The following is a 14,624-nucleotide window of genomic DNA, read 5'->3' as shown; positions in this document are numbered from 1 at the left end:
AAATTGTCCCAATCCAAATAACCCAACCTTCACCCACATGCATTCAGGCAGTTATATCACATAAGCAATTAGCCTCATGGTAAGCATGCTATCATGGCAGTCACTCACATGCATGCAAGGATGCTAAAGCATAAAACTTACTGAGTACTCCAAGCCAAAACAAAAGCTATGTTAGAGATTCATGCATGATCCTAACTATACTAGAATGCCTAATGCAACATATGCAAAATGCTACTACAATAGACTCGGCTATTCTACAATGGCATGTGAAATGCTACAACTAACATGTATTCAACTCGGAATTGAAATACAATGCAGTTAGTATGATGCGCCGAGCCCGGTGCATGCAAGACAAATGAATAATGCAAACATGCAAGCATAAGTATGCTAATTGAAACATGCCCTAATCTAACCATCATAAGCTGGTAAATAAAAGGGAGAAAGACGTGGGGTTGGAAGACATACATCACACGCATGCACACTTATTACAATTGTGCCCTAACTCGGAGGGTCCGAATAAATAATACAGTCCGAATGAATAATTACAGTCCGAATAAATAATTACAGTCCGAATAAATAATTACAGTCCGAATAAGTACAAAATCCTAATTAATTAACAACTTAACTAGGAAAGCGGATAAATTAGCATGCAAGCTATGGACCGCCTCAGCTCTGTTCCGAATGATGAATGATGCATGTTCGAGTTGCCTTACGTGGAAATCCATTGCGATGTCCCGATTCGCCTCTTTTTACATTTAATCCCGGAATGCTGTGCGAAGCTCCAGAAGACTGTTGATTTCTAATTTGCTGCAACAGAGAGCAAGAAAGGGGCATGGCAAAGTATTTTCACATATGTATGCATGACTACTCTTCAGGGAGTGTAGTCCTCGATCCTTGTGCCACCAATCACGCATCTCGATGCATGATGGTCGAGGAGTCGAATTGCACTACTCGATGTGAAATGAATGCACATATAAACACAACAAGGCCTAGACTCCATCATGGTTAATCCGAAGTGTCGGCGACCGGGAATTGAGACACGTTCCGTCACTTGGAGTACGAAACGTCCCTCGTTTCCAGTGCTTGGGCTAACTCTTATCCCAAACACGATGCAAATGAGATGGCATACACAATGCGACTAACATGCGACCTAGTATACGCAATGCTATGAACTGAAATGGCATACACAATGCATGATGGACTTACACCAATAGGAGTGGACCTCAGTCACACCCACATCAGTGGCCATATGATGGAAATGAGACAACCGAAACACATGCAAACATGCACGGATGCAAAGGACCGATCCTAAGGCATGACATGCAACTCTAACTAAGCATGGCAGAGGATGAAGTATGGCATAGAATGGCACATGATACAACTCTGAAACATGATACAAAATGGTCCCGAAACATGCAAACATGGCGCACAATGCAAGCTAGGGGGCCCGGGTACCGAAACTAGTGAAGTGCGTTACACTAGAGGTACCCAAAGTAATGCACCAAAGGCAAAACCAACCCCAAACAGACCCTAGGCAGGTCTGAAATAGTGGGAAATTGGCCTAAAATGATGACTCGAAATGCAACGAAATGGAGCTCATTCAATGGTCGGTAAATGGGGCATACAAGCCCGACTCTCAAACGCATTTAAAGAGATGAAAACATGGCAACATGAAATTCAAACAAGCTCTGAAATGTGATGAATAATAGGCTCAAAACATGAACACACCTCAGTATATGCATGGAATGGATCTCAAAACTCAAAGCTAATCATGGACCTTGAATTACAAGCATGCAAAACTAACATCATTCGACCACAAGACCCAAAAACAGAGCTAGGGCAGTCCAAAATAAGCACATTATCAGTTATGACAGCCCTAAAACCCACCAAAAAGAGCCTGAAATTGGTCTAGGAAGCATGCAATGAAAGGTCCCTTTGAAAGGCCTTGAATGGGATTGTTCTACACATGCATCATAGACATAAAATATGAAAAAATGGGCTCTGGATAGAGCTAATGCAGACCATAAAACTCACAAAATAAGTCCTGGAATGTGACTTCACAACATGAAAAATGGAGCTCCTTTGGAAGGCCAACAATGCTAGTAAAGAGAATGAGGGGTGAGAGGGTCACCCCTCTATGATTTTGGAGCTCAAAGACACATCAAAGCCACTGAAAATCCACTGGATTTTAGTGTCTAAGAGGCCAAAACAAGGCCAATGCAAATGCTCAAATGCATGGCTCAAAGCATGAGGAAATAAAGCATGCAAGGAAGAAGATGACTCCAAATAGAAAAGTGACCTCAATAAAACTTAAATAGGAGGTCAAAACAAGACTTTCTTCAGTTCATGGAAAATCTCGAAAATGCTCACAAGTAGGGCTAAGATATGATGCAAAATAAGCTTACAAAGAGGGATAGAGCATACAAGGAGGTAGATGGTCTCAAACAGAAAAGTGTCCTTAATCAAACTCCAAGAGGAGCTCAAAAGAAGACACTTTTCAGTTTATGACAAAGTCCAGAAATGCTTGAAAATAAGGCTAATCAATGGAGCAAAACAATGCAAAAAAGGGGAAAATAAAGACTCACCCTTGTAGACAATGACTCCAGCAGCTTCTGGACCAAGTTGGTGAACCTTCAACCTTTTCAAATCAGCCCCAAGATGCTTGGATGGATGGTGGAGGTGTTGTGCTAAGGGTTGGTGTGCAAATGGTGCAAGAATATTAGGGTTTTGGAGCTCAAGTGTAGAGATATAGAGAGAGAGGTGTATAAGCTCTAACCAAAAGGTTCAACCCTTGCAATGGAAGCTCAGCCCCTCCTTTATAGAGGAGAGGCTCTAAAGCTTCTTAAGGAAGCTAAAAACCAAGCTCAAAGATCCTCCATACATGTGTATGGAGGATCACTTCTGAGGCTTCCAGCTAGCACAGCTGGCTTACACTTAAAGAGACCAAAAAGCAGGAAGCAGGCCGACCAGTTAAGGTGGTCGGCCGGCCACTCCCCCTGGTCGGCCGACCAGGGGTCAAAAGGTTCAAGAAGAAATGTTGGCCGGCCACCCCAGAAAGGTGGCCTCCTAGATGAGTGCAACACAGCTGTATAGTAGAAAACCAGAAAATGTAACCCAAGAGAGAGAAAAACCAGCTTTTTAGCAAGGTTCAAAAGGGTCAAGAAGAATTACTGGTCAGCCTAGCCATATTGGTGGCCTCCCAGATGAGCACAACACAATAGTGGTATGAAAAGCTAGAAATTGTGGCTCAAAAGTGAGAAAAATCAGCTTTCTGTCAGAAAAATCGGCTTTAGGAGAGAGAAAAAAAGAAAACTGGTTTCCAAGGGGAAAAGGTGGCCTCCCACCATACTACCACCTCCCTAGCAATGAAAATAGGGTCCCTACCAAAAATGGACTAAGACGGATGCAAAACGTGGGTTCAGGGGCCAAAACGCGCAGTCTAGAGCCCCGAAAACAGGCTGTTAGGCACCGGAAGTGGCGTATGACCACGAAGGTGGTCTCCCGGGCCACAGTGTCCCTCTAAAGGGAAGAAATAAGGTGTGTGCCAAAACCCAGAGCAAACGGAAGTAATTAAGCAGTCCCGAACCGAGGAGCACGGCCGACGGCTCCAAAAATTAGAAACTGGCCTCCAAACGGGAAAAATGGCCTACAACCACGAAACGTAGCCTAAGGCCACTAAGAGATGGTCTATAGGATCTCTCCCTTCCTTCGAGAAGAGAAAACAGAGAAAGCAGGACCTGGTTCGCAAACCGAGACAAAGCACAAAAGAGCCCCAAAGTCTAGAGGCAAGGCTCGCAGCCGAGACTCTGAAACCTCAGAACGAGCACAATATGCATCATCACCGAGCGTTCAATTAGTGACGTCTGAGTCTTAAGGTCAGTCAAAAATGGAGTGTCTACAGTATTTAACCTAAAACACTGCAGACATCACTATTTTATCATAGAAATGGGTAGGAGTTTGACTCTCCAGTGATCCTTCTGAGTCATACACAACTCAGCTGTCCCTTTGAACCTAGATCTTGGGATCTCCAGTCAATTAGGTTGGATTGCCGTTGTGGTAACTCTTATTTAATAGGCTTAAGTCCCATTCTCCTCGATGAATTCTCAACTAGCTCTCTTGCTAACCCTTTGGTTAATGGATCCGCTATATTGTCTTTAAACTTCACATATTCAATGGAAATAATTCCATTAGAGAGTAGTTGTCTCACGGTGTTATGTCGATGACGAATATGTCATGACTTACCATTATACATATGACTCTGTGCTCTACCTATTGCGGATTGACTATCACAATGTATGCAAATAGCAGGCACCGGTTTTGGCCACATTGGAATATCTTCAAGAAAATGGCGAAGCCATTCTGCTTCTTTCCCTGCTTTATCTAAAGCTATGAATTCTGATTCCATAGTAGACCTAGCAATGCAAGTCTGTTTGAAAGATTTATAAGATACAGCCGCCTTACCAAGAATAAAGACATACCCACTAGTGGACTTAGAGTCTCAAGTGTTCGATACCCAATTTACATCACAGTATCCTTCAAGTACTGTTGGATATCTAGTATAATTAAGCCCAATGTTATGAGTAAATCAGAGATATCTTAGAACCCTTATAATTGCTTTCCAGTGTTCTACTCCTGGGTTACTTGTATATCTACTTAATTTACTTGCTGCATAAGCTATATCTGGGTGAGTGCAGTTCATCAAATACATTAAGCTTCCAATAATTTGGGCATACTTTAAGTGAGAAATACTTTCATGTACATTCTTAGAAAGAAACAAATTAACGTCCATAGGTGTTCTAACAAGATGATCATCATCTTTGCTGAATTTGTCAAGTATTTTCTCAATGTAATGAGATTGTGACAAAGCATATCCTTCTAATGTTTTAGTAATTTTCATACCAAGAATTACATCAGCAATGCCCATGTCTTTCATGTCAGAATGTTTATTTAACATTTTCCTAGTAGTTTTAATTATGTCATTATTACTACCTATGATGAGTATATCATCCACATAAAGACATACAATGACATAACCTTTGTCTGTGTTTTTAATATAAACACATTTTCTCATGCCATTGCTTTGGCACTTGTTTTAAACCATATAATGATTTAACCAATTTACACACTTTCTTTTCTTTTCCTGAAACAGAAAATCCTTTTAGTTGTTCTATGTAAATTTCTTCATCTAACTCACCATTTAAGAAAGCGATTTTCATATCCATTTGATGAATTTCTAGATTGTACAAAGATGCAATAGCAATTAGCATTCTAATGGATGTTATTCTAATAACCGGTGAGTACGTGTCAAAGTAATCTAGACCTTTTTTTTTGTCTATACTCTTTGACCACTAGTCTTGCCTTATATTTGTCAATTGATCCATCCGCTTTCATTTTCCTTTTGAAAATCCACTTATATCCAAGAGGTTTATAACCTGGTGGCAAATCCACCAATTTTCAAGTGTGATTTTGCAAGATGGATTCAACTTCACTATTGACAGCTTCTTTTTATAAAGAAGTTTCAAGACTGAACATAGCCTCTTTAAAAGTTAAAGGCTCATTTTCTAACAAAAAAGTTAGAAAATTTGGACCAAAAGATTTTGAGGTTCTAGCACGTTTACTACGCCTAAGTTCCTTTTCCTCATTTTAATCTACCTCTTGCTCTTGCTCTTGTTCTTGATCATGTTCTTGATCCTGACTAGTAATAACATCATGAGATCTTTTGTTATTACTAGTTTCTTGTCCAGTCTTATCCAGTCTTATTTAGAAATACATGTTCAAAGAATGATGCATTCTGAGATTCTATAATAGTATTTACATGCATTTCGATATGTTTTGATTTATGAATCAAAAACCGATATGCACTACTATTCTTGGCATAACCAATGAAAATGCAATCAACAGCTTTAGAACTTATCTTTGTCTTTTTAGGACTAGGAATAGCCACTTTAGCCAAACACTCTCACACTTTTAAGTATTTGTAGGATGGTACTCTCCCATGCCACAATTCATAAGGTGTTTGATTCACTTTCTTTCAAGATACTTTATTAAATATATAATTAGCAGAAAGTATTGCTTCCCCTCACAAGTTCTGAGGTAATCTAAAACTTATTAACATGGCATTCATCATTTCTTTTAAAGTCCTATTCTTCTTTTCAGCAATTCTATTTTGCTAAGGTGAGTAATAAGTGATGGTTTAATGAATTATTCTATGTTCTTTACAAAACTCACCAAAAGGTGATTTATATTCACCACCTCTATCACTTTCAAGTTTCTTAATTTTCTTACTAAGTTGATTTTCAACTTCATTCTTGTATTGAATAAAAGTTTCCAAAACCTCATCCTTGGTTCGAATTAAATAAACATAACTATATCTAGTATAGTCATCTACAAAAGTGATAAAATACTTTTTCCCACCTCTAGTTTGAATTGATTTAAAATTACAAACATCACTATAAATTAATTCAAGTGGTTCCGTACTTTTTTAATTGAATGAAAAGGAGTTTTGGATAATTTTACCTCAACGCAAATTTCACATTTATGATTTGAATCAATGTCAAATTTAGGTAAATATTCCATATTAATTAATCTACACAAAGATCCAAAATTAACATGTCCAAGTCTACCATGCCATAAATTTGAAGACTCAAGCAAGTAAGAAGAAGATGTATTTTTATTAATAACAAAGGGTACAATGGTCATTACATTCATTTTGAAAAGGCCATCAGACATGTAACATTTTCCTACATAAATCCTATTTTTGGTAAGTACAAATTTATCACTCTCAAAAACTAGCCTAAACCCATTTTTACTCAACAAAGATCCGAAAACAAGATTCTTGCAAATGTCCGGTACATGTAGCAGATTGTTGAGAGTGAGTTTCTTTCCAGATGTCATCTTCAGAATGATCTTCTCTTGTCCTTCAACTTTGGAAGTTGAGGAGTTGCCCATAAAAAGTTATTTACCGTTGTTCACTATAGAATAAGATGTGAACAATTTTTTGTCAGCACAAATGTGGCGAGTAGCACCAGTGTCCACCCACCATTCTTTAGGATTTCTGACAAGGTTTGCCTCGAAAATAACTGCAGAAAGATTTATATTATCTACACCATTAGAAATATTGTCCATTTCGGTCATATGGGCTTGAGCAGGCTTCTTGCTTGTTCTTCTTTTGCTTTTGCCTTTGCTACTGCAATCTTTGGTCCGATGTCCCTCTTTGTCACATATGTAACACTTGCCATTAAACTTGTACTTTTTAGTTTCCCCTCCCCCCCCCCCTTTAGAGCCTTGTGAACTTTCTCCAGAAAACTTTTGTTTCTTTGCTTTTGGAGCATGTTCCACCACATTTTCCTTAGACTCCATTAGATGCTTACCAGCCCGCTTCTCTGAATTGCGGTTGTCCTCCTCAATCCTTAAACGCACAATTAATTCTTCCAAAGATATTTCTTTGCACTTGTGTTTGAGGTAGTTCTTGAATTCCTTCCAGCCTTGTGGTAATTTCTCAATTAAGGCTCTAACTTGGAAGGATTCATTGAGAGACATGCTTTCTACGTTAATGTCATGCATAATGAGTTGGAGATCTTGAACTTGGCTGATCACAGTCTTAGAATCAACCATCACAAAGTCTAGGAATTTGCCAACCACAAATTGTTTTGAGTCGGCATCTTCCGTTTTGTACTTTTTCTCCAAAGACTCCCAAAGTTCCTTTGATATTTTGATACGACTGTAGACGTTGTATAATGTGTTGTCAAGTCTGTTCAAGATGTAGTTCCAGCAAAGGAAATCAACATGTTTCTAAGCATCGACCGCAACAACCACTTGCTGGTCAGTTTCATCCTCGTTCAGAGTAGGAGCGTTCTCGCGAAGAAAACGAGCCAGGTTCAAAGTTGTAAGATAGAACAACATTTTCTGTTACCATCATTTAAAATAAGTTCTTGCGAACTTTTCTGGCTTCTCACCATAATTGACTGGCACAGTAACAACAGGAGGGGTTGGAGCAATTGCAGCCACCACACTAGTACTTGTTTAGGCATTAGTTTGACCAGTTTCAGTAGCCATGAATTCTAAATTATAAAACAAAATTATAATTAAAATTTTATACTACACAGAAAACATAAACAAAAACCAAAACCACAGAATTAAATTCTGTAAAAATAAAAGAAACAAGAAATGTAACTTTTATTTTTTAATTAATTTGAAATAAAATAAAATTTTATTTAACCAAATTAATTTCACACAGAAAAATAAATTTCTGTAACACTTCAATAATTAAAATACTGAAACAGAATTTTAATTAATAAACACTCATAAATAATTTTTGAAAAACAAAATTAATTTCTGACAAAATTTCACAAATAAATATTCTGAATTGTTAATGACACCAGTATATTACTATAAGTTGTCAAAGAAAATAGACAGTATATTACTACTATCTGTCAAACATTATATTACTACTATTTATTTTCCAACCAGAATATTATTTTGTAAAATCACAGAAAATAATTTCTGTAAGAAGAAGAAAGAGAAAGGGAAATAAACGAAAAATTCTGTAAACAGAATAATTCTAATCTGTCTTAAGATTGATGGAACAATCTTCTGTGTAAAATAAATTAATGAAACAAATCAAATAAATAAAATAGATTACTTACCAAATTTATTTTACCGCACCGAAAAAAAAAATTAAAAGATCAAGTCGAGTGTGTGATACTCTGTCCTTAAGACAGATTCGCCCCGCTATGGTGTTTACGGTTAAGTGGCGTCTATCTCTCAGGATACAATGATCTTCAAAAATTATAGTAGCACTTCAAACAATTTATTCGGCGAACTAGAACCTGTGTTCTATGCTCTTTTTAATTTTCCTAAAAAAAAAACTAATATGAAGAATATATGCAACACAACAGAAAATTGGACAACACAAAAGTAATTTTCAAACTGTTTTTGGATGACCAAACTGCTGGAACAATGTTGGTATTTATAGGCAAAATAATCTACCCGAACAGATTCAATTTTGAACCGAACAGGTGCAATTTTGAATGAACAGATGCAGTCCAAAATTCAACAGATCTGCTGGACAGATTAATTTGTTTGAACTGTGCAGTTTGAATCTGTGTAACTGCAGCAGTTTCTGGCAGTTTAATAACTGTAAAACCAGTTGAATCTGTTAGGAAATTTCGGACTGAAGGAGATAAAAATGAACAAAAAATTAATTTAATTTTTGACACAAAATTTGAATTTGATTTCATTAAAAATTCAAATAAATTTCGTCCAAAAAATTTATATAAGAACCGACCCGACCCACAACCCACACCTAGCACGGCTCGACTCGGCTCGGCTCGGCCGATCGAACGGACGGCGAGGGCGACATGTGCGTATGTACGGTGGTTTGGGCTAAGGTTCACTTTGTCTATAACTCATCCCTTCTACAAACTTGGGGTGCCCCTTGGGGCCCAACCCAAGTGTTGCCACCTAGAGTTTATATACATACACAAACTCTCTTAAAGTTTCATGTGGGATAACCATTTCAAGGAAACCCACATTTTATTTTTTTAAATGTCCATTCCACGAACCTGAAAATGACGTCAAGTTCCCATTCACTCATAAATGGTTTTGACGAACCGTCTTCACCGTGTGACATGCCACGCGGTAAGGAACATGTTACCTCTTTGAACCTACCCTAAAAAACGAGTGAACCCCACTCAATTTTAGGCTCAAAATTGACCCAAAATAAACTTATAAAAACCAAATTTTCAACATAGATTTGTAGTCATTTTAGCGTTACATTTAAAAATTGGACTTCTTGGTTGAGATTTGTTGCCAATTTTAGTGCGTAGCATTAACAGCTTCACTTTTTTTAGTGAAGCAATTTTTTATTTCTATTTTTTCGATAATTGGACTCATAGCCTAAACAAAAAAACACCCCAGACCACCCACAGGAAAATACGTCATATTAGGAGTGAGGGTTGATTTTCGAGACCATAATTAAACAGAGAACTTAATTGGAGAGCACGCGGTAGAATAGATTAACTTAATAACCTACTAATAAGAAAATGAGAATATCGGAGTGGTTCGTCCACTCAGGAACACTTCAACGATCAAGTCAATCAAATAATCTCTCAAAGATATCGCACAAGTATTCAATGCACAAATTAAAACGTACCTTAGACCTACGAGAGTACCTTACTTTTATAGCCAGCAGTGTCCTACTCCTCTAGAAGTCTGACTTCATAGGATTCAAGCACAATACTCATCTCAGACTCCCAGCTAGATTAGAATAAACTCCTCAAGAACCTTATCCTTATCTAGACTAAGAGCCTCCTCTTATCTAGGACTCTTGTCCTCTATCCAGATATCTCAGATTCCGACATTACCGCACCGAACCTCGATAACACCACAATCATCTCGGCAAACATGGCTCGCCCACATAACACCTCGGTTGACATCTCGAAGGCACCTTGGTCACATAACGTCATTTCCAAAATACTTCCCCACATTATGGGTGCAAATTAGGTGTGTATTAAGGGAGCTCACGATTTAGATTAGGTCGGGTGACTTTCTATCTGTCACCCATTTGAACTTAGGTGGATTAAAAAAAATCAATTGGTACCCGTCTACTTAATTGGAGAATGCAATATAAAAATATGTAGAGGATGAATGAAAATGATAATATGAGATGTCATGTAATGCTAAAGGCGAATAATTTAGATATAAAAAAGTATCAAGAAAAATAATGTGTGATCCCAATTCATTTTATGTGAATTCCCACCATACGAGAATTAAATCTAGACAACATATTATTTTTTCTTGGTAATTTTTTGTGTTAGAATTCTTGATTTCTAATATTACTCTTTGGTCATATCCAATTAGAGTTGGATCCCCTCCGGTCCTTAATCCGGACTGAAGGGAATTGTTTGGGCCCGTGGGGTTTACTACGGATCTCGTTTCGATAATCTGAACAATTCATTTGGTCAGGCACTTCATGTATATTAATCCAAAAAAAAAAAAAATTAAGTCGGTCTAATAATCGTAATCTATTCAATTTATAACGTTTGTCACCAAAAAAAATAAATAGTCTATTTTTGAAAATACAATTATTGTCTCTTTTTTATTTTTGGGTGATAAATATAACAAATTGAATAAGTTATAATTACATCGACCTAATTTTTTTATGATTGATATACATAAAATATTTGATAAAATAAACGTTTGGAATTATTAAAACGGCACTTATGGTGAATTGCACGAGGTTGAACAACTCCTTCCGATCTCAATTAATGACTGAGGGCTCCAAGTCCTATCCAATTTCAAGGTGCTGTTGAAAAATATAGGGTAAGTAAAATATCAGAAGGAAATTTCATGCGACCAAAAAAAAAAAATTATTCAATTTTTTTTGTTTCAATTTTTTAAATTTAATTTTTTTTTAAATTGAGTTTTTATTTTTTTGTTTTTACTAAATATTTTTTAAATTTTAAGTAATTTTTTTTATATTTTTAGATGCACCTTACTTAGATATATCTAAATAATAAAATATTTATAAAAAATATTTTTAAAAATTAATAAATACACAAAAATACGAAAAATATATTGAATTTTCATTTTTTTTTGTATTTTTTTGGTATTAAGGCCTCGTTTGGGAATCCTGATTTTTAGCCAAAAAGCCAAAAAGTTACTAAATTAGCCAAAAAGCCAACAACCCATACCAAAAAGTCAAAGATTTTTTTTTCTCTCTACTTTTTACACATCTTTTCGTAAAAAGTCAAAAAATCATTCCAAATATAATAATTTTTTTTAACTCATATTTTAGCCAAATAGCCAAAAAAATACTAAATTTGCCTGTTTCCAAACGAGGCCTAAGTGTATTTTTTACAGATTTTTTTCACAAATATAATACTTTTTAAGTATATTTATGTTAGGTGTGACTAAAAATTTTTAAAAAAAAAATTTGCTTAAAATATTAAAAAAATATTAAAAATATTAAAATACGAAAATAAAAAAATAAAAAAATAAAATTTTTGAAAACTGTTTTATGCAAACCAAAACCAAACAAGCTCAGATTTAGAGGGAATCAAACCAAATATTTTCTTAGAATTTAGGAATAATATATTAATTATATTATAAATACTCAAGATTATATAAAAGTATAAGTAATTTTTTTTCATATTTTTAACCGTTGGCCCTCCTTGTCTAAGTTCTAATTAACATTACTAATAATAATAATATTATGATGATCAAATTTAAATATAAAATTTTATATTTTTGATATGTCACTAATAAATGGATTTAAAATATAAAAAGTATTTGTAACCAGAAAAAATAAAAAAGAAAAATCTATTTGTACATTAAATGGTATCTAAAATTTATTACAAAAAAAAAATTGATTACCATAACTAAAGTTATAATCAAACAGTGGAGCAAGCTACATCAAAACTATGGTCAAAATTCATGTGAAATAAACTATATTTGAATCTTTAAAAAAGATTTATAAAATTATTTTGTGATAGAAATTAATGTGAAATAAAGTCGGTCCACACGATCAAAAACTGTCAGCTCACCTGCCATGTCCCTGACTCGACTGGGTCATCCAGTCAAACTGAGCCAACTCACTCAATCAATTGAATATTACTCAATTTATTATCAAAGAAATTACCTTTGTTGCCCTAGACTTCAATTTTTCAAATCTTCAACGGTCAATATTCAAATACTATGTACAACGTCTAAACCTCTCCATTGCATTCCATTCTTTTGTTATGACATTGAACTTTTCTTTTCCCTAACTCTCTCTTTTCCCCTACTCTTCTTCTCTACCCTAATCTTTGACTCACCCATACAACTTTTTATCATATAAACATAAAAAAACATTCACAATAAAAACACAATCTGCAAATATATATGCCCATCAAATTCACTCTTCAATCTTAATATATCTTTCAGTGTTACAATTGTTTTTCTTATTTATTTTCTTCTAGTGAACATGGTTTTTTTATCTTGGAGGAGACGAAGAGCCGGTAATCGTGCCCAGCTTTCCGGAGGAGGCAATTTGGAGATGGATCTTACAATTCCAAGTCATTTTCTGTGCCCAATATCTCTCGATCTGATGAAAGATCCGGTTACTTTATCAACCGGGATCACATATGATCGAGAGAATATCGACAAGTGGATTGAATCCGGTAACGACAAGTGTCCGGTTACCAATTCGGCCTTAACAAGTTTTGATCAAATACCAAACCATTCAATAAGAAGAATGATCCAAGATTGGTGTGTTGAGAACCGCTGTCACGGCTTCGAACGCATACCCACGCCGAGAATCCCGGTGACCCCTCGCGAGGTATCGGAGATTTGCTCAAAGATCATGTCAGCGACTCTACGTGGTGATCAGAGCAAGTCGATGGAATTGGTGCTAAAAATCAAGAATTGGGCAAGAGATAATGATCGAAACAAGCGGTGCATTGCAGAGAACGGAACTGGTTTTGTGTTATCGGCTTCATTCGAGGCTTTTGCATCGGTTTCAAATGAAGAACATGAAGGTTTGTTGGGAGAGATCTTGTCTGCATTGACATGGATGTTCCCACTGGGTATAGAAGGGCAATCCAAGCTAGGTTCAGCCCAATCTTTACGTTGCATGGCATGGTTTTTGAAAGGGGAAGATCTTTCTGCTCGGCAAAACGCAGTTTTAGCCCTAAAACAGCTTCTTTCTTTGGATCAAAAGCACGTAATCGCTTTCGCGGAGATTGAAGGTGTTGATGAAGCTTTGGTGAAGATGGTTAAAGACCCAATTTGCCCTAATTATACTAAAGCTTCTCTGATGGTGATTTACTACATGATCACACCATCAACAGTGAGTGAGAAACTTGCATCAAGATTTGCAGACTTGGGTTTGGTCTCAATTGTTTTGGAAATTCTTGTTTGTGCTGAAAGAAGCATTTGTGAGAAGGCTTTGGGAGTTTTAGATGGTATTTGTGGTTGCAAAGAAGGGATTGAAGAGGCTCGAAACCACGCGTTAACCATGCCGGTGTTGGTTAAGAAGATATTGCGAGTTTCGGATGTGGCAACAGAGTTTTCAGTCTCCATTCTCTGGAAGCTATGTAAGAATGATGATGGTGGTGGTGGTGATCAGGCGGTGGAGGTGCTTCAAATGGGTGGTTTTCAGAAGCTGTTGCTGGTCTTACAAGTTGGTTGTGAGGATAGAACAAAGGAGAAGGCTACTGAGTTGTTGAAATTGTTGAATCAGTATAGAGATAGGTTGGAATGTTTTGATTCAACTATGGATTTCAAGTATCTCAAAAGGTCATGGTAAGGTTCTCAAAAAAAAAGGAAAAATGTCACGGTAAATGGTTTGTTATGGAACATATTTGGTAAGGTTAGATATGAAAGATGTACAATGATACACAGAATATTATACAATTAAGGAATGTTAGGAATGACAATAATGGTGTGGGTATGTCTCTTTCTTATTTTTGATGAAAATAATTTTAAAAAAGAGCGGATAATTGATGTGATAACTTGTGGCAAATAAGTCAATAAGTAACTTATAAGTATTGTGCGATCAAGATTTATTCTAAGTGTAAAGTTTCACTATAGAAAAATTGAATATGAATCATACATCACAGTTTAGAATAGTCTCTTATTTTTTG

General features: G+C 36.1%; 1 protein-coding gene across 1 annotated transcript; it reads left to right on the top strand.

Annotated features, from left to right (window-relative positions):
* Positions 1 to 12,795: 12,795 nt before the first annotated feature.
* Positions 12,796 to 14,417, top strand: LOC114293109 (U-box domain-containing protein 21). Its single transcript, XM_028237144.2, has one exon. The coding sequence runs from the start codon at positions 12,965 to 12,967 to the stop codon at positions 14,285 to 14,287; it is 1,323 nt and encodes a 440-aa protein (XP_028092945.2). The 5' UTR covers positions 12,796 to 12,964; the 3' UTR covers positions 14,288 to 14,417.
* Positions 14,418 to 14,624: the final 207 nt, after the last annotated feature.

The sequence above is a fragment of the Camellia sinensis genome, chromosome 4 (assembly GCF_055761805.1).
Source record: "Camellia sinensis isolate YWXY chromosome 4, ASM5576180v1, whole genome shotgun sequence".
Classification (NCBI taxonomy): Eukaryota; Viridiplantae; Streptophyta; class Magnoliopsida; order Ericales; family Theaceae; genus Camellia; species Camellia sinensis.
This window is presented reverse-complemented; position numbering and strand designations above follow the sequence as displayed.